Source organism: Mastigoproctus giganteus, chromosome 13 (assembly GCF_048544385.1).
Source record: "Mastigoproctus giganteus isolate SK-2022 chromosome 13, ASM4854438v1, whole genome shotgun sequence".
NCBI classification, from domain to species: Eukaryota; Metazoa; Arthropoda; class Arachnida; order Uropygi; family Thelyphonidae; genus Mastigoproctus; species Mastigoproctus giganteus.
Window position 1 is genome coordinate 11,002,249 of NC_143587.1, and position 19,263 is coordinate 11,021,511.

Genomic DNA, 19,263 nt, shown 5'->3' on the forward strand with positions numbered 1-19,263 from the left:
AGCTAAAGGCAAATTTCCGCACATCTATTCTACAGCTGTCTTTCTCAATTTGAATTTATGTCCCCTTAGGTTCGTAATCTGAACAAATGGAAGAATCCCATCAGAATTCAGCGTGCTCAACCCATCAAGGCCTTATACACCTCAATCAGATCACTTTGCAGGTGCCTACTCTCCAGGTGCTGCAATTTGCTGAACTTAAGCCTCTCTTGGTAAGAGCACCCCCTTTGTTCCCCTCACCAATCTTGTTGCCCTTCTTTGTACACGCTCAAGCAAATCTACATTCTTCCTAAAATGAGGCCTCCAGACCTGTATGCAGTACTCAAGGCGTGGCTTGACCATTGCCTTATACAGAGGGACAATCACCTTTTCCCTGCTAGCAAAATTCTTGTATATCATTGACAAAACTCCATGACCTGCTCTTGCAGCCTGTCTGCACGGCAGCGTGTCAACAATTTCTTCTATAACTTCATTTACGTTCAATTTGAATCCTGCAAAGTTATATGCACAGTGCAGTAAAAGGTTTTGTCTTACTGCATGCATATGACAGAGATACAAGCTAAAGATTATAATGATTTATGCACCAACATCGAGCCATGATGATGAAGAGGTTGAAGAAATGTATACAGAAATGGAGAGTCTTCTAGATGAGCAGAAAACCCACTACACTATTATTATGGGGGACTTCAATGCTAAGGTTGGAAAAAGACAAAACAGCGCAGAAAGGGGAACAATAGGAAATTTTGGAATTGGTGAAAGAAATGAAAGAGGTGAAACACTAGTGGAATTTGCAGAATCTCAAGGATTGTCAGTAATGAACACTTTTTTCAAGAAAAGGGTGAACAGAAAGTGGACATGGAAGAGTCCAAATGGATTAACTACTAATGAAATCGACTTCATCCTCACTAACAGAAGATATATTGTGAATGATGTTACTGTCCTGAATAAGGTAAATGTTGGAAGTGATCACAGAATGGTAAGATGTACACTTGATATAGATGTAGGAAAGGAAAGGAAAAAACTGACCCGAGTAAATAATACAAAGGTCTTTGAGATAACAGAAGAGGAGAAAAAGCAGTATGTACTGGAACTTAAGAACAAGTATGAGCTTCTGCAGACTGCTGAGGACCAAGATATCGACGAGGAATATTACAACTTTTTGAAAGTGATAAAGCCCAAGAAACCTATAGGGAAAAAGAAATCCAAAGAAGAAAAAAATTAGTCAAGAAACACTTGTCATGATGAACCGAAGACGACAAATGAAAAGCAAGAAAAACACTGACAGGGAGAAAATTGAGTATACTGAGTTATGCAAAGCCATTAGAAAGAGACTCAGAGAGGACATAAGAAGATTTAACGCAAGAAAAGTAGAACAAGCATTAAGGGAAAACAAAGGAATTAAATCAGCAGCCATGAGCAGTAATACAGAAAGACAAATGATACTGAAACTGAAGAATAGCGAGGGTGTACTTATAAACAGCAGAGAAGGCATAATTCAAATAGCAGAAGACTACTATAGAGAATTATACAAGGAGCAGGGGAATGATGCCAGCAGTGGGGAAGATGGATTGCAAAGTAGCAACACATACGACATACCCAATATTCTTCCTGATGAGGTAGAACATGCATTGAAGAAAATGAAGAATCAGAAAGCCCCGGGGGAAGATGAAGTTACTGTAGAGTTGTTAAAATTGGGAGGAAGAGACATAACACAAAAACTGGCAAGGCTCTTCACAAAGTGCATTAGAAAAGGTGTGACACCTAAGCAGTGGAATAATGCAATCATAGTTTTGCTGCATAAGAAAGGAGATAAATCAGAAATTGGAAATTATAGACCAATTAGCTTGCTATCCCACATCTACAAGTTGTTCACAAGGGTCATTACTAACAGATTAGACAGAATACTTGATGAGAATCAACCGAAAGAGCAAGCTGGCTTTAGGACAGGATTCTCAACTATGGATCACCTTCATGTAATATCACAGCTAATGGAGAAAGCAAATGAATATAAAACACCATTATGCCTGGCATTTGTGGATTATGAAAAGGCATTTGACTCCATACAGCATAAGGCAATGTTTCGGGCACTGGAAAGACAAGGCATTGATACCCCATATATTATGATTTTGAAGAAAATATATGAGAGTGCTACCTCCTTTATTAGACTAGATAAAGACAGTAGGAAATTTAAAATTGAGAAAGGAGTTCGACAAGGAGACACAATATCTCCGAAGCTGTTTACTGCTGCCCTTGAGGAAGCTTTCAGAAGATTAGACTGGTCGCAGAAAGAAGTCAATGTGAACGGAGAGTACCCAAACCATTTAAGATTTGCAGATGACATTGTGGTCATTAGCCACGATCCCAACGAATTAGAGGAAAATCTTAATCAGTTATGCACAGCTAGTAAGGATTTTGGACTAAAGATGAATATGGCTAAAACAAAAGTAATGATGAACAAGTATGCCACAGAAAGGGAAATAAAGATTGAAGGAGCAGTAATTGAAAAGGTGGAGTCATATACTTATCTGGGACAAGTTATTAGTTGTAATAATGATAAATGGCTGGAAGTCGAGAGAAGAATAAATTTTGGATGGATAGCATTCAGGAAATATAGTCACATACTGAAGAGCAATATCCCAGTTTGTCTGAAACGTAAAATAATGAACCAATGTATACTCCCCACCATGACTTATGGAAGTGAAACTTGGGCACTCACCAAAAGAATGGAAGAGAAGCTGAGAACTACACAGCGAAGGATGGAACGAATCATATTGGGAATCAGACTGTTAGATAAGAAGAGAAACACATGGATTAGGCAACAAACTCAAGTAAAGGACATTCTTATCAAAACTAAAGAACTAAAATGGGCCTGGGCAGGACACATAGCTCGAAGACATGATGACAGATGGACTAAGAAAATAACAGAATGGTATCCAAGAGGAGCTAGAAGAAAACCTGGAAGACAAAGGCGGAGATGGATAGATGAAATTCATGAGTTTGTGGGTAGTAAATGGATGGCCAGTGCTCAAAACAGAAGTAACTGGAAAGTGGCTGGAGAGGCCTTCATCCTGCAGTGGATTGAAAATGGCTGATGATGATGATGATGCATGCATATTACTTGTTGTTACTTCCTGCCTGATGCTTGAATGTTTCAATCGCATGCTTTATGTCATATATCTTCCAAAAATCAGCAAAAGAAATTGCATCATCTCTAGTTGTAGTGTCAATATCATATCCGAAAGTCTGGCTAAGATAATATGCTTTAAAAGTTGAACTCCTTGGTCCATTGGCTGGATTAATGAAGTTGTTTGGCGGCAAAAAAAAAAAAAAAAAAAAAAAAAAAATTTTCACATTTTCATTTAAGTCACCAAGAGAACCAGGGTGACCTGGAGCATTATCCAACAGTAGTATTTTTTTTTTTTTTTTTTTTTTATGTAAACCCCAAACGCGAGAGGTATTGGAACCTATAGTACTTAGCACTGCGGTTGGGTTCGAGTTGAGAAGACGAAAGAAGATATTTGTTGACATTAGACTTGAACTTCTGTGGACTGTAATTTTCAGGAAAGTCATATGAAGAAAGGTTGTTCCAGAGAATAGCAGATGTATGAATAAATGAGGAAGATGAAAAGTTGGTTCAGTGAGTTTGAAGTTGGACAGTAAATGGATGTTGCCTGCTGGCAACATGTGTTTGGACTGTTTTGAAAGAGAGAGAGCGGGAATTTATCTGTAGAAGAGGCATGCAACAGAAACAGTACGTCTATAACACAGCGAGTTGAGAGACTCTGTTAGAGATGAACCATTAATTAACCTAACTGCCCTCTTCTGAACGGAATCAAGAAGCCTGAGAGAAGTTTCGGGGACACCACCCCAGATGTGGGAACAATATTCCATGATAGGGCGGATTTGCGATTTGTACAGAGTGAACAGCTGTGTGGAAGAAAAGTAACACCGAGAGCAAAAGAGAAAACCAAGTTTTTTAGATGCAGAGGAAGCAATATTTGTAATGTGCTTGTGCCAAGAGAGATTAGAAGTCAGGGCAATCCCCAAAAGAGATATATCATTTTACCTAGAAATCTGAGTGTCATTAAAGATAAGCATAGGAGCAGAAGAATCCTTTGTGCGAGATATAAGACAAGACAGAGTTTTAGAAGGGTTGAAATCAACTAAGTTGTCTTTGCCCCACTGGAGAATTACCTGAAAATCGGCATTTAAGGAATTGGTAGCAGATTTTCGAGAAGTTGAAGCTGATTGAGCAGAACAAGGTTTCTTAAAATGGAAAGTGGAATGCAATGTGCTATCGTCAGCAAAACTATGGCTAGGAATTCCAGTCAATGGAAGTAAGAAGGTCATTAATATACAAGAGGAAAAGAGTGGGGGAAAGAACTGAACCTTGGGGGACCCTGGCATTAGTGGAGAAGTTAGAAGACAGAGCCATCTACCATCAACCTCAGTGAGAAATCAGAGAGAAAACTGGATAACCAATTAGAAAAAACAGTTGGCAAACCATAAGATGGAAGCTTGTTTAGAAGACCTTTATCAAAAACATGACCGAAAGCCTTTGAGATGTCAAGAGCAACTGCTTGTGTTTCACCAAATCATTCCATTGAATTAGTCCATAAATGGGTAACATAAGCCAGAATATCTCCAGTGGATCGACACTGACGGAATCCATACTGGAAATCGTTGATCAGACGGAAGGTTTCTACGTAGTTTAAGTGTTGGCGGTTAATTGATTATCCATTACTTTAGAAAGAGTACAAGTAATTGAAATGGGAGGATAATTGGATGGGAGGGATTTGTCATCCTTTTTAAGAACTGGCTGGATATGAGCAAATTTCCAAGCAGAAGGAAACACACCTTTGGAATAAGAAAGTGAAAAAAGGTGGCAACAGGAGTAAGTTCAGGAGCACAGGTTTTGAGAACAATTGGAGAAATACCATCTGGACCTGGAACTTTCTTAGCATCCAGATTCGTCAAAATCCTTCTGACATCCTTTTGACGGAAGACCACAGGAGGCATTGAATGGAGCGTGTTGGGAATGGTGGGAGGTGCTTTACCAAGCTCATTAATACGCGAGTTGGAAGAAAAATGGGATGCTAGCAGGTCAGCTTTATCCTTGGCTGAAGTGACAACAGAACCATCTGGTTTGGACAGAGGTGGGAACAGAGATGGGCAAAAGTTGCAGCCAATAGCTTTGGCAAGAGACCAGAATGCTCGGCTACCATTAGTGGAAGAAGCAAGTTTTCTACTCTTAGCCTGTTCAAACTCTAGTTTGGACTGATTAATAACTGCTTTACAATTGTTGCAAGCTTTGATATAGGCAGAAAATGAAACTGAAGAATTAGGAACAAGCCAATTACAATACGCAACATTCTTCTCTTGAACAGCTTTAGCACATTTATTGGAAAACCAAGGTTTAGATAAAGGACGAGAATTTAATGTGGAGTGTGGGATAAAGGATTCCATTCGTGCAAGAATAATTTCACTGACAAGATCTGAGCAAATGTTGACGTAATCCGACTAAGGAAAAGAAATCTCGCAGGTCATCCCATTTTGAATTCTTGTAATACCAAACAATACAAGGCTGGAAATAGCCATGAGATAAAGGCTCCATTGGAGAAGAGACAATCACCAAATTGTGATCTGAGGTGCCTAAAGGACCTCTCACTTTGACCTTGTACTTAGAAGGGTTGTTTGTGAGAAGAAGATCAATCTGTGCAAGGTCATTACTAATTGCAAAAGCCTCGGCATCTCGACCAGCTGGGTCGGTGTGACTAGAAAATGGAAGCCAGCTGGAGTTGTGAACATTAACATCACCAAGGAAAATTACCTCCCTGTTAGGAAAGTTGGACTGGAGAAAGTCAAGTTGCATAGAGAGAAAGTCAAAGAGCTCTAAGTGATTAGTGGAGTTGGGAGAATGGTAGAGACAATAGATGAATTTGACACAATGAGGTAGAGTGATTTTAAACCAGAGAAGATCGAAAAGAGGAGATTCCAAATTACCAAGTCTTTGACAGGGAATATCAGAATGGACATACGAACAAGTACCAACTTTGAGGCAAAAGGAATCATAAAGCAAATAATTTGGGCAACTGAGATTCTGTCAGAAAAAGTACATGGGGTTTGGCAGACTGCAAGTGGAAATGGACATCGTTGAGATTAGAATTGAGACCACATATATTTGCGAAATGAACTAGAAAGTGCTTGGGAGGTTGAGATCTTTTCGCAGAGAAGCTTACTCTATTAGTTTGACAATTCATGGTGTATTCAATGGTAAGAAAAAGTAGGTGGGACGTGCTGTATGAAGTAATGACATTTTTGGATATGGCGTACCCATTGTAAGAATAGACCCAGATCCTTGACATAACGTGGCCTCGACAATGTCCCTTGCATACACACTACTCGGACTCCCTCCAGTCATCATCTGGCAGAGTAGAGGTAGCAAGATTATACACTAGCTGATCTGGAAGCCTCCTAGAGAGTTACCAACAGGTTCGGTCCGGTGTACCAACTAGCGGGCGGCATGTGAACACTGTTTTAGAACTGTACTCTCGAAATGTAAGGAAGATTGAATCTCTCTCCATGATGTTCGTATTAACCTCAAAAGTGATCAATCATACTGCTTGATGGAAGAGATGGGGAAGGGTTGACCAGAACTTAGATCTGGAGACTAAACATGGGTTCCACCACTTCAAGCCTCCAATAAGTAAAGTGGTGGTATTGCACAGGTTGATGAGTCATCTACTACCTAGTACTGCCTGGTAACATAGAGGGGTGGCATTCCTCCATGTGGTGTGGGTGCCACACCTTGATCCCTGCTTACGTTGGTTCACACCTGGTGGTCACCCACTATATGTTTGTGCATGGAGGTTATACCCAGGATTACTAACAGTCCCACAATTGTGAAGGTGCAAGCATAGGATTTGGCTGCCACAGACCATCCGGACTTCGCCGAAATTGGGTCCACTTGACTTGCGTGTCACTTGAATATTAGTTCAATCAGCGTTTTAGACTCCCAGGTAGCAAGGACAGCTTGTCTGACATATCTGAGAGAATGTCTGTGACAACCTCAAGGACCTCAACAACCTCAAGTAGTGCTTTAAAAGTTAAATTATTTTGCCTACAGTATCTCTCTACTGCTGGACAAAAATACAATTGAAACCAGGCTTGAAGCAATGTTATTGTAACCCATGACCTTTTATTCGCACACCAAATGACTGGTAGAGATGCTTTGTTATGATTTTTTAATGCTCTAGGATTCTCAGACCGATAGATAAACAGTTTATAATTAAAAGTCACCCTCTGCGTTGCCTCCTAATAAAAGAGTTAATCTATCTTTAATTCCTTTATGGCCACTTCACAATACTATTGTCTTTCATCGCATAAGTTCTTGATGGGGTTGCCTTCCAAAAAAGACCCATCTCATCAACATTAAATATTTTACGATCATCATAACCGCCTTAACTAATTCTTGTAATCTGGGTGCAAATTTCACAGTAGCATCCTTATCTGCACTAGCAGCTTCACCAGATAGCTTAAAATTAATCAGTTCATGCTGACTTCTGAAATGACGAAACCAGCCTTTACTGGCGGTAATAAAAGGTTCTTCTTTAGTCTCTAGTTTTCTTTCAATGCAGCAACTAACTTCAACACTTTGGCTTGAATGCTAGCCAAACTGATTGGGATTTTTTTTTTTTTTTTTTGATTAGTCTTCAATCCAAAGTAGAAGTAAATGCTCCACTTCAGCCATAAGCAGCTTTCTGTTCCTCGTGCAATTTAAACTAAAAAGATGTTGATGTGACTTTACCTTGTTTTTAATATTCATCGGACTTTTTCAATGTGGTTCCTACAGTAGCTTCATACTGGCTTATGTCTAGTCTTGTCTTTGCTAATCGCATCCAATTTCACTTCCAGCATTATCACTTTTTGTTTCTTTGCTGCACTTTCATCTTTGTTGGCCATTTCCCTCTTTCAATTATCCATTTTTGTAAAATGTCATGTGGGTTTATCACTGAGAGACAAGGAGGCAATACAACTACATATGCTTTGATGTCTGTGCTTGAACTGAATAACAGATATGCAGTGACGTGATTGATCACTGATCTTGTGCATCTATTATTTAGTAATTTGTGAACTGAAGGGCTAGCAGCAAAGTTTTTACTTTATGCAATTACTCAGAGTTAATATACTGTGGTAACTGAAATTTGAACCGTGTTGTTGGGGGATTGGTGTTATTTAACTAAACCATGGGAACTGAAATTCATGCATATCGGAATCGTGTAAAGCGAGAACTGCCTGCATGTTATAAAAAACGCACACGTGCGGACTGTATAAAAGTTTGGTATATGAACACAAAACTGCATTCTCAAATCCATGACTGCAACAGATGATTGTAAATTTGCTTTATAGATTATTTTTCTAGCATCCTCAAATGCCACAATAAACGTTAGACATTTACATAATGACAGAGCAGACCAACTAGCCTCTAATATTGCAGCTACACAAATAAGTATAAAAAGCCCACAAATGATGTTTATTTTTTATTGAAATTCATGTTCATGTTATTCATGCAAATTACTTCATACTGCAAAATGTGATATAGCATATTTTGCAGTAAGCATGTGCTTATTAACAAATCACCTCTTCATAGACTAGTAATGTAATCTGAAGACAGAAAATACTGATCAATATAAAAATTTCTATATATATATATATATAAATAAAAAAATCACACACCTTACTCATATTTTAAACAGTATAAACTATTTATGCTGGCAAAACAAATTCACTAACTAGAGATAGAGAATGAAATTAGGAAAAAAAAAAAAAAATAATAAATAAAATATATATATATATATATATATGTATATTCAGAACTGTTATAAAAATTCCAAATTTAACAGAGAAGCTGTAGTTTTGCTGTTGTTAAAAAGAAAGAGGAAAAACTATTGCAGGCTGGTTATCTTGGTGAGCAGAGAGAGAGAGAGGCTTTTTCTTCAAAATCCTGCCATAGACGTTCTGTTATGGTAGTGCCCCTGGGAACATAATTATCCCAGAAAACATCATCTATCGTTTTGTCTGCACTTCCAGCAAGGCAGAATTTTGGATAGCAGTGATTCATGTGCTTCCACTGGGTGAATTAATACTTGGTTTTAGGACTGGACAGTGAAATTCAATCAAGGAGAATTCTCTTTATGGCAGAAATTTTCTTAGCTGACAAGCAGCTGCTTCAGCCACTCACCAGTGAGCCAAACACACCTGCATACAAACTTTCATAGCTTAGAAGAAAAGGTGCAAAAAAATGCATATTCTATCCAAGAAATTACATTGAAAAAGGGCTTATGTTTCATTCCTGTATCTTGTGGATTTTATGAGAAATAATTCTGGAGAGCATATGACTTGAACATACCTTGTATGTCATGTAATAATGTGCTATCATTCATCCATGTTTCAGCATTTTCACTAATGCTAAAATAAAACATTTTTTAATGTTTTATTTTTTATTATTTTTTTAAGCATCACTTGCTGACAGAAACTTAAAAAATATTCCATTCAACATCTTCACAAAATAAAATATTAAAATATTGTTCTGTTAACAATTGCACATATTGGGAAAATTGTAAAGATAAACTGTTCAATTATTGCACAGAAAGACTGTTTTAAAATAAAGTTTATTTAAAGAAAAATTTAGTTGTTTTCCTGTTGATTTAATTATCAATAGCTTCTAACAACATTTGTACCTCAACAACTACAACTAATTTTTCCAAATTAGCTGCTGAGAATAAGTTTAACTGAATTGAAGAATTGCTGGATCGGATGTCACTGGAAATCTCCAAACAAGATACAGACTGTCCAGGCATGCACTTGTAGAACAAACACCACAAAGAGAATGCAAGAATTGAAAGACACAAATTGCCAATAGATTCCTCATTGACTTTAACAAATAATCACACACTTAATGAATTTCATATTTTAATATGAATATGAATTTCATTTTTTATATTTTGCAATGTTTCCTTACCTTTTTATTTGTATTACAATTGCCAATATCTTCTTTTTTTTTCTTCCTATTTCGATTTCTAAAATAGAAAAATAATCTTTAAAAAACAAATGTACAAACTAGTTTTAATTTAGCAGCAGGAACATGGAGGTCTGGTAGATCCCATGACACAAAAACATTTCTCACATAAAAATAATTTCATTTTGCTCTGATTTTCAGCACCTTTCAAGATATATACACCTAATTCTGTTTTTACACGATAGATACGTTCCTGAAAAATACGTGTAAAAAAAATTCGTGTAAAAAAAGATATTGTATTTATGGAAGAAAAGAAGATTGGTTCCGGATCTAAAAAAATCAGTAAAAATAATTAAAAAAAAAACACATAAAATATTCGTTTTAAGCTTATTATTTTATTTCAACAAAATACACATGTAATAATATGTAATTAAAATGTACGAAAATAAATTTGTATGCATATGAAATGAAAAAAAATTCTTCATGAACAAAAATCTGTTTTACAAATAACAAGATTTTATTCATTTTCCACTTTCTGATAATAAACGGCGCATACGTTTGCGTACAACTGGAATATCACTGCCATCACTAGAAATGTTGTGGACATAGTCTTCTTCCTCTATTAATGAAATTCTTTCTGTGATCTCTTCAGCAAAATCAGCAAGAATCTCCTCTGGTGCTGATGTTTCACCGGTTTTACGAACGAATTCAGTTATTAATCGTTGTGTTCGTGTTTTGGTTAGTCCGTTATATAATTCTCTGTAAGAGGCTGTCAACAACTTCAGTTCGCGTTGAAACTTCCCAGCGTGTTCCTCACTAGGGTCATGTTTGACAAAATGATTACCTAATTTTCTGTCCAGTTCCAGACCTTCTTTTATTAAATCTGCATTTAGAACAGGATCATTTGCTTCATTATCACTACGTTCTGTGGGATAAGGAGTCCCAAGGACAACCTCTAATATTTCATCTTCGCTTAGGGCTTTGTCGGTTAACAATTCATCAATATCTTCAAACGATAGATCATCGAATCCTTCTCCACCAATTTTGTGTGCCATTGTAATGATGTTGGGAAATTCGGTCGTATTAGGGATGATGGGATCTTTGCTTTTTACACATTGTGGCCAAACCGCTTTCCAACACGCATTTAAAGCTGCTGGTTTTAATTCAGTTAACGCTAATCCAACTTGATTGATACAATCCATAATTGAGAATTTCTTCCACACATCAATGACTGTTAGTGTTTCATCATTCAGTTTGTCCAAAATGTGTTGGAATGTTCGTTTTACGTAGTATGTTTTAATTGTCGCAATTATACCTTGGTCTAGCGGTTGTATCAAAGATGTAGTATTAGGTGGCAGAAATAAAATTTGTACATTTGGGTGTTCCAAGACAGGAACACCTTTTTTGTGACTGATCTTCTATCCACATTACCAGGGCCTTTTCCATTTTTTCCTTGACAATATCTCTTGTATATGATGATGAATTAACACTTACTTTTGTTCCAGAACATACCGACTTCCTAATTGCAGCTTCATTTTTCTTAATAGTTCTTACGGTAGCTTCATGTACACCAAAATGCCTTCCTACAGACGTAGCCCCTTGTCCAGTTGCAAGACGATCTAAAATTTGAATTTTAAGTTCCAAAGAAATCACTTTCCTTTTCATTTTGGTAATAGGCGAATTATTCGACATTATATAAGGGCTACCGAAAAATATCTCAGTTATAATTAATAAAAAAAGGTATGAAAATTTCGTAAACTTACAATTTATTGACTATCGGCAAAATTAATAAATTTATATGTGCACAAATTTCACTAAAGATTCTTTCACTTTGAAATAGAGCTTACTACTACATGTCTGCTGAAGATACAATGCACGAATACCGTAGATGTGCACAAAATTAATAAAAACGTTGATGATTCATAGATACCTAGACATAAACATTGGTAAGCAAAAGCACGCGTTTCAAAACGCAAACACTAGCTGTTATCCAATCTATTGATGCGTGTAATATAGAAATGATACTAATATGCCACAAATAAAAAAAAAATTTCTTAGAATTTAGGCAAAAAAAAATTCATACAAATCGTGTTAAATCAAAATGACTCGCGTAAAAAGAGAATGAAATATTTATTTTGAATTCGTGTTAAACCAAATTCGTGTAAAAAAAGTTCGTGCAAAAACAGAATTAGGTGTGTATATATATATATATATAAGAAATTCACTCTCAAGTACCTCTCTATCACTTACACACCTAAATGAAACCTATCTGCTGATGAGACATCTGTTAGAGTTTTTATTTTATTATAAATTATGTTTTTCCAAATTAAGCTGTTTTATAAATGAGGATTTACATAATTTATTTCACTTTCTGTTTGAAATTTCTTGTGCTGTTTGCATTTTTTCAGGAAATGATTGGGGGAGGGGAGGACTTCTATTACAGCCCCCCAATCATTTCCAGGCTTTTATCCAGAACAGCACAAGAAATGTCAAGCCAAATTATGTCATTGGTAAAGAGATATTACCAGTAATTCGTGATGCAGCAATTCTGAACAGTGAGTGGAAATACTTACTTAATCCCAATAAAGACTACATAATTGCTCAGCTGGTATCTACTATATTCCAAACAAACAATTAACCTTTCACAAATTTAGTAAACAGAAACTAAAATAACATATCATTTAGCGAGTACTGGTAGCAAAAGTACACGAAAAGACAAAATGTAGAGTCTATCAGATGATGTTTGTTAACACATCAGCTTCTGGGGCTATGTGTTTATCATGCTTTGCTCATTCAAGTCGAGGAGACTGTCAGTTACGATGCAGTAAGATATAGGTAAAACAACATATGTAAAATACACTTGGGAAGCAACCAGACCTCTATGCGACCAAATGCACAGTTTTTTTTATTCTTTTTAAATAACTACAATTCTACATGAAGTGAGAAATATTCTACAAAGTTCCATAAGCTTATGTCCTATTCATAACAGCTAAAAATTAAATTGCATGAAGCTTCACGTGTTGTGTGTGCACTCTCAGGGGCTGGGGTGTCTATAGGTAATGAACTCCTTTATAACAAAAGTCCCCATCTAAAAGTACAAAGCAAAACCTTAAAAACTACACATTGACATTTATTTTATGAGCAAGAGTTGTCAAATATCCTAGAAACAAACAAAATGAAGTTACCTGCAAAATAACTTTGATATTCTTCCATTTAAAAACTAACATAAAATAAAGGGGAAAAAAAAAATATATATAGTGGATATGACATATAGTTAACAGTTATAAACGTAAGATAATTAATTATAATGGTGATACAATCAGTGAAAACCTAAACAAGAACCTAACAAGGGAGAGAAGAGCTGATTAATGCCATCAATGTCTAGATAAAACATTACATCAGTCTTAATATCTATGAACATAGTGTGAATGAGCAGGTGGTAACTAATGGCTGTCATAGCTGTCTCTGGTCCATGGTAATAACCTGGTAGGGAAACATAATTGTTATAAGCAAAAATGAAACATATATATATATAAGGATAATTACTAAATAACTATGTCAAGCCAATTGTAGTAAGGATAGGGGAGACACATTGCAAAGGACTTTATCAAGGGCTTGTTATTGTTATTTGGTTTTTAGGAGCATTAGCAACTAAGGCCATATTGCTCTGTGAATATGCGGTGGTCATTTCTGACCTTTCCGCATCCTCCGTATTTGGTGGTGACGGGCTCGAACCCCGGTCTAATCAAGAAGCGTGTGCTACGCACTGCTGCTCCTTCCCACCTGGCTACGGAGGCGCCTTATCGAGGGCTAACCCTTACAATGTGTCCTCCTACAATTGGCGAGCTATCAGTTTCTGTTATCATCTGCCTGTTAATCCTGACGAATGGTAGATAGATATCTTAAGGATATCTGTAAGGGTGACAACTAAGTTAAGCTAAGATTAAACTAGAAAATAGTAGTGGATAGAAGATAATTAGTTAGGGAGGTAAACGAATTTAAGGTGGTTAACAGGCTAGATGACTTTAGCCTGACCGATAGCCCAGACAACAAGATCAAAGTAAAAAGCAAATAATGGTGATAGTAAAGAACCAATAATACTATATAACATGTTATTGGATGACAAAAGATAGTCAGCTGTTGCCAAATAAGGAGAACGGAAATAAGGTGATAGAAAAGTAATAGTACCTCAATCCCCCTCGAATTACTCTAATAGTTCTTGAGGTATGAAATGTAGAAAAAGATAGCATATAGATAAAGTGAAGGAAGAGTAGTAAAGCCAATTTATGTCGGAACATACCGGGAGCGTAACTTCCCGTCCCTTGTAGTAAGAGAACCTGGTATTGCAATAGAATTAAACAGCCAATTTGGAAAGTATAAAATAAAATATATTCTCGAATGAAGGAGAAAGGAATGGCCAGTTCCTGCTTACTTACAGCGTAGTATAACGAGTAAGGCAAACTTACCACAAAGACGAGATGCGGGAAAAAACCATGTTGTGGCGTGCGTGTTAAAATATATAGGTATAGTGTATGGTGCCAGCGCCCTCTTACTGGCAAAAGGTTGGATGCTAAAATTATATATTATAGTTTAAACCAAGATAGCCCGTGGGCCAACAGTATGTTAGGCTAGTAGTAAAAGGTTCTCATGAAAAATGAAGGAAGAGTAAGGCAAGAAGGAAGCTAAGAATTGATTACTACCTTAGCAGCAAATACAGGTACAACTTTTTCAATGAGTGTAAGCTGTATTAAATATGCTACTAAGGCAGTGCCTAGTTATGTACATATATACAGGCTCTGTATAAACCGTCAATCTGATATAATCCAGTGGGGGAAGAGTTACTTCCTCAAAACAGTAGTTATAATATGGTGGTGGTCAAGATTATTATGGAATTTTTTTAAAGCTATCAACATAGCAGTATGTAGGTTTATATTTATGAAGCGTTTTGGGAATCCATTCGCAGATAATTTATGTTTAAAGTCTGTAAGAGTGCTAATTATATAGCCAGCGCTATTGCATATTTTAACCAATCTCATACTTTGCGACAATATTAAATTTTTTTGTATTCTTATAGAGATATTAGAGTGCCAGTTTGTAAGGCTGATGGTGTTAAAGCCAAACGTGTTTCGTTTGTCGTAAACGAACGTGTCTAACTTATTATTATATATATATACAGGGAGTCCCAAAAAGGTGTAACCAATTTTAAATGTTTGTAACAAATGTAATTTTAATGATAGAAACACAAAACCTGTGCTAAATGTGAGAAAAACAGTTGAAGTTTTTACTTCAATAATCCGTTCTTTTCTTTTGCAGATTGTGATGGTTGTCCTGAAGTTTAAGTAGAGAGGTAACAAATGGATCCCGTCACCAAAGCACAGGTAGTGGTTTATTGAAACACAGTCTGAAACGCAGGTTCAGCGTAATTTCAGGATAAAGCCACCAACCCGTAACAGTATCAGAAAGTGGTATCAACTATTCAAGGAAACAGGTAGCTTCCATCCTAAAAAAAGCCCTGGTCAACCAGCATTGATGCAGGAGAGTGGAAGTTGTGAGAGACGCATTTGTTCCTAGTCCTCGAAAATCCGCTAGAACAGCAGCACAGCAACTGGTCCCCCAAGACTTCAGTGCATAGAATGTTGCAAAAAAAATTGAAAATGCACCCTTATAAACTGCAGATTCTGCAGCATATAACCAGAGATGACCGGGTAAAACAAACAATTTGCAGAAGACTTGTTGGAGAAAATGGAACAAGATGAACGTGTAATGACACAGATTTGTTTCACAGACGAGTGCACATTTCATGTTTAGGGAAAGGTGAATAAGCAAAATATCAGAATTTGGGGGACTGAAAACCCACACTGCGCACAGGAGTATCAGCGAGATACTCCTGCGCAGGAGTACCAGTGAGATAACCCAAAGGTGAACGTGTGGTGTGGCATCATGGTTGATCGTGTTATTGGACCCTTTTCCTTCCAAGAAACGACTGTGAGAGAGGATAATTACCAGGACATGCTTGAGCTTTACGTGTATCCTCAATTGGATGAACTGCCAAATGGGGTTAATTTCCAACAGGATGGAGCGCCACCACATTGGGCTTTGAGTGTGAGGAGGTCTCTTGATGACAAGTTTCCTGGCCATTGGATTGGGCATGATAGTCCCATTACGTGGCCACCATGTTCATCAGATTTATACCCTTGTGATTTCTTATGGGGATTCATCAAAGACAAGTCTACAAGACCCCTGTTGCAGACATTGCAGACTTAAAGCGCAGGATTACAAATGCAATTACCATGATTAAGTGTGACATCCTTGAAAAAACATGGGATGAACTTTATTACAGATTACATATTGTTCTGTGTGACAAGTGGTGCACATGTTGAATGTCAGTAAAAACTTCAACTGTTTTTCTCACATTTAGGGCAGGTTTTGTGTTTCTATCATTAAAATTACATTTGTTACAAACATTTAAAATTGGTTACACCTTTTTGAGACACATGCTTCATAGAAGAAAACATTATGTGATACATTTTATTCAGAATGTGGAGCCTTGGTCACAATCCTTTTCTGTATAACAGGCATCAAATCATTTAACTGACAAGCTTGAAATATTAGAAAATGCTTCTCAGAAATTCAACTTTTCTGAATAATACACATCTACTGCAGCACTGGTTGCAGTAAGTGGTTTGTGTATATTAAAGATAATCTGTAACAGTGCTTGGGTACCTCCAGTATAATATGCACTCACCCACCAAGATATTAAAATAGCTACAGAGTATACAGTTAAAAAAAAATAATAATAATAAAACCCACAATACAGCTGTAAGAACAATTGGGAAAAGTTTTTCATTAAGTTAGCCATTCTTTAAATTTTCAATTTCTAATTCAATAAAAAATTACAGCCTTAGGGATGTTGCCTTTCTCTAAAAAAATACTAGCCAAAACACTGCCCTCTTCTGTCAATAATTAGTAAGGACTGTATTTTGTGTCAACAAAATTATCAACCATACCATGAGTATGTTTTCATGTATATGGGCACAGGAGATGGAAACAGATGTTCTGATTGCAGCAGGTTCTGCGGAATGAGTTTATTTGTGTACTTCTGAAATTAACTGTACATAACTGTTTTCAAATATTAATTTGTTCTTATTTTTGCTTCACCAACAAACATTGGAGTCAGCTGCTGCTGCCAAAAAAAATTTCTTTTTTGATGTAATAATATCCTGAATACTCTCTTTACTGATTTCAATATTCAAATATATGTCACTGAGTTAAGTTAATTAAATTAAGGGAGCAAACGTTGATGACGTAGAGCAGATATCTTTTAAGGGCACAATAGGTGATACAGTTGTGCATGTTGGAATTAATGACAATAAAAGTAGATTTGCAGATTTAACAAGTACAGGGCAATGTTGAAAAAAGTCAGGAGTAAGGATTAAATTTGAAAGTGTGCAATTCATCATGGAACGAATGAATACATGGGCTGTGTTAGGGTAACTAAGAGTAAGAGCACATATGTATACGCCGACCGGGCTAGCTGGGTGGGTAAAGTGCCTGCCTGGCAACCCAAAGGTCGTGGGTTCGATTCCCGCCTCGGGCTTGGATCAATGTACTGCAAAAACCTTGGGAGGTGCATTATGGCCACAGAAGCCTATGCGCCAACAACTACCAAAAAAAAAAAAAAAAAAAAAAAAACATATGTATACTTGCAAGTACTCCTTGCTAGGAGCATTGTAAATAAATTTGATGAATTTGAAGTACTAATTAAGTCATCAAATGCAGACATTGTAGGAATAGCAGAACAGAGACATGGTGCCACTCAGACATTAGTGATGCTGAATTTGAATTTGGGGAGTACAATGTATACAGGTAGCACAAGAGAGGTGGAGGGGTTATGCTTTTAGTTAAGTAAATCTAAGGCAGTGCACCCAGTTGACTTTGTTTGTTATTTGGTTTTTTGGAGCATTAGCAACTAAGGCCATATTGCTCCGGGATATGCGGTGGTCATTCCCTGACTTTTCCGCATCCTCCGTATTTGGTGGTGATGGGCTCGAACCCCAGTCTAATCAAGAAGCATGTACTACGCACTGCTGCTCCTTCCCACCTGGTTACGGAGGCGCCTTAGTTGACTTAGATGAAGAGTCCAATGTTGACGCACGCACTAGCAAGACTTTTATGGATATCCTGGATGACTGTTTTCTAAGGCAGCATGTTAGAGAGGCAACAAGAGGAAGCAATACTCTTGATCTTGTTATCAGCAGTGATTCTTCACGCATTAAGAATCTGCAGGTAAATGATCCACAGGGTGGCAGCAATCACAGTGTACAAATGTAAAATTTAATTAAAGACATAACTATAGAGGTCTCAGACAGTTTTTAAATTGTGTGTGCTTGGACCAACTGATGATGTTACCAACAGCAAATTCTAAATGGGAAGTAATCAAAGAAGCCACTAGGTTTTCCATACCAGGAGTAAAATACTGTTCAAGGCTTAGATCCTAAATGAATGTCAGATGAACTGAGGCACATGGCAGAGAAGAAATGTGCATGGTTGCATATAAATTATCAGGTGACAGAAGCCTATGGTAGATATAAATTAGCCTGTAATCAAGTCACAAAGGAGGTTAGGCAAGCTAAGGCAGATTATGAGAAATCTCTGGCAAAGAATGTAAAGAAAAACAGCAGACTTCTGTGCTTATGTTAACAGTAGGAAGGGGTACAATCATATTGAGTCACGTGATGTCTATGGGTTAACTGTTGATTTTGCAACTACGTTCAACACACAAGGAATTTTTCAGGGAAGGGGATGACAGAAATTTATCGAACTCTAACGAAGAGCTAAATGACTTTGTGATAACTGAAAGGAAAGGGGCGAAGAAATTGTTCAGGATGGACATAAAAAAAAGGCATCCGGGGTAGATGGTATCTATCCAATTATATTAAGAGAGGAAATGAAGAAAGTAAGCAAACCCTTAGCCATAATTATGAGAGCATCCTTGGATTCAGTGGAGGTCCCCATGGAAAATGCATCCCCAACTCACAAAGGAGATCAAAGGGTTATACGAGTAACTACAGACTTGTTACTTTAACCATATTTTCAGGAGAAAATAATGGAGTCACTGGTAAAAGAAGTAATTCAATGTCATGTAGACAAGGCTGCAATTATATTTTAAACACAGCACAGTTTTGTTAAAGGGAAATCGTGTTTGACCAATTTGATTGGATACTATGATGTAGTCATAAAGGAACTGG

The 19,263-nt window shown here is 36.9% G+C and overlaps 1 protein-coding gene across 6 annotated transcripts in view; it reads right to left on the reverse strand.

Moving 5' to 3' along the window:
* LOC150075760 (la-related protein 4-like) overlaps positions 1-19,263 on the reverse strand; it is a 498,776-nt gene that overhangs the window by 141,230 nt on the left and 338,283 nt on the right. For all 6 annotated transcript variants that reach the window (XM_090387140.1, XM_090387141.1, XM_090387139.1 and 3 more), the window contains one exon: positions 10,019-10,076. In XM_090387140.1, the coding sequence (XP_090243266.1) occupies positions 10,019-10,076 (58 nt within the window). The remainder of the gene's footprint in view (positions 1-10,018; positions 10,077-19,263) is intronic.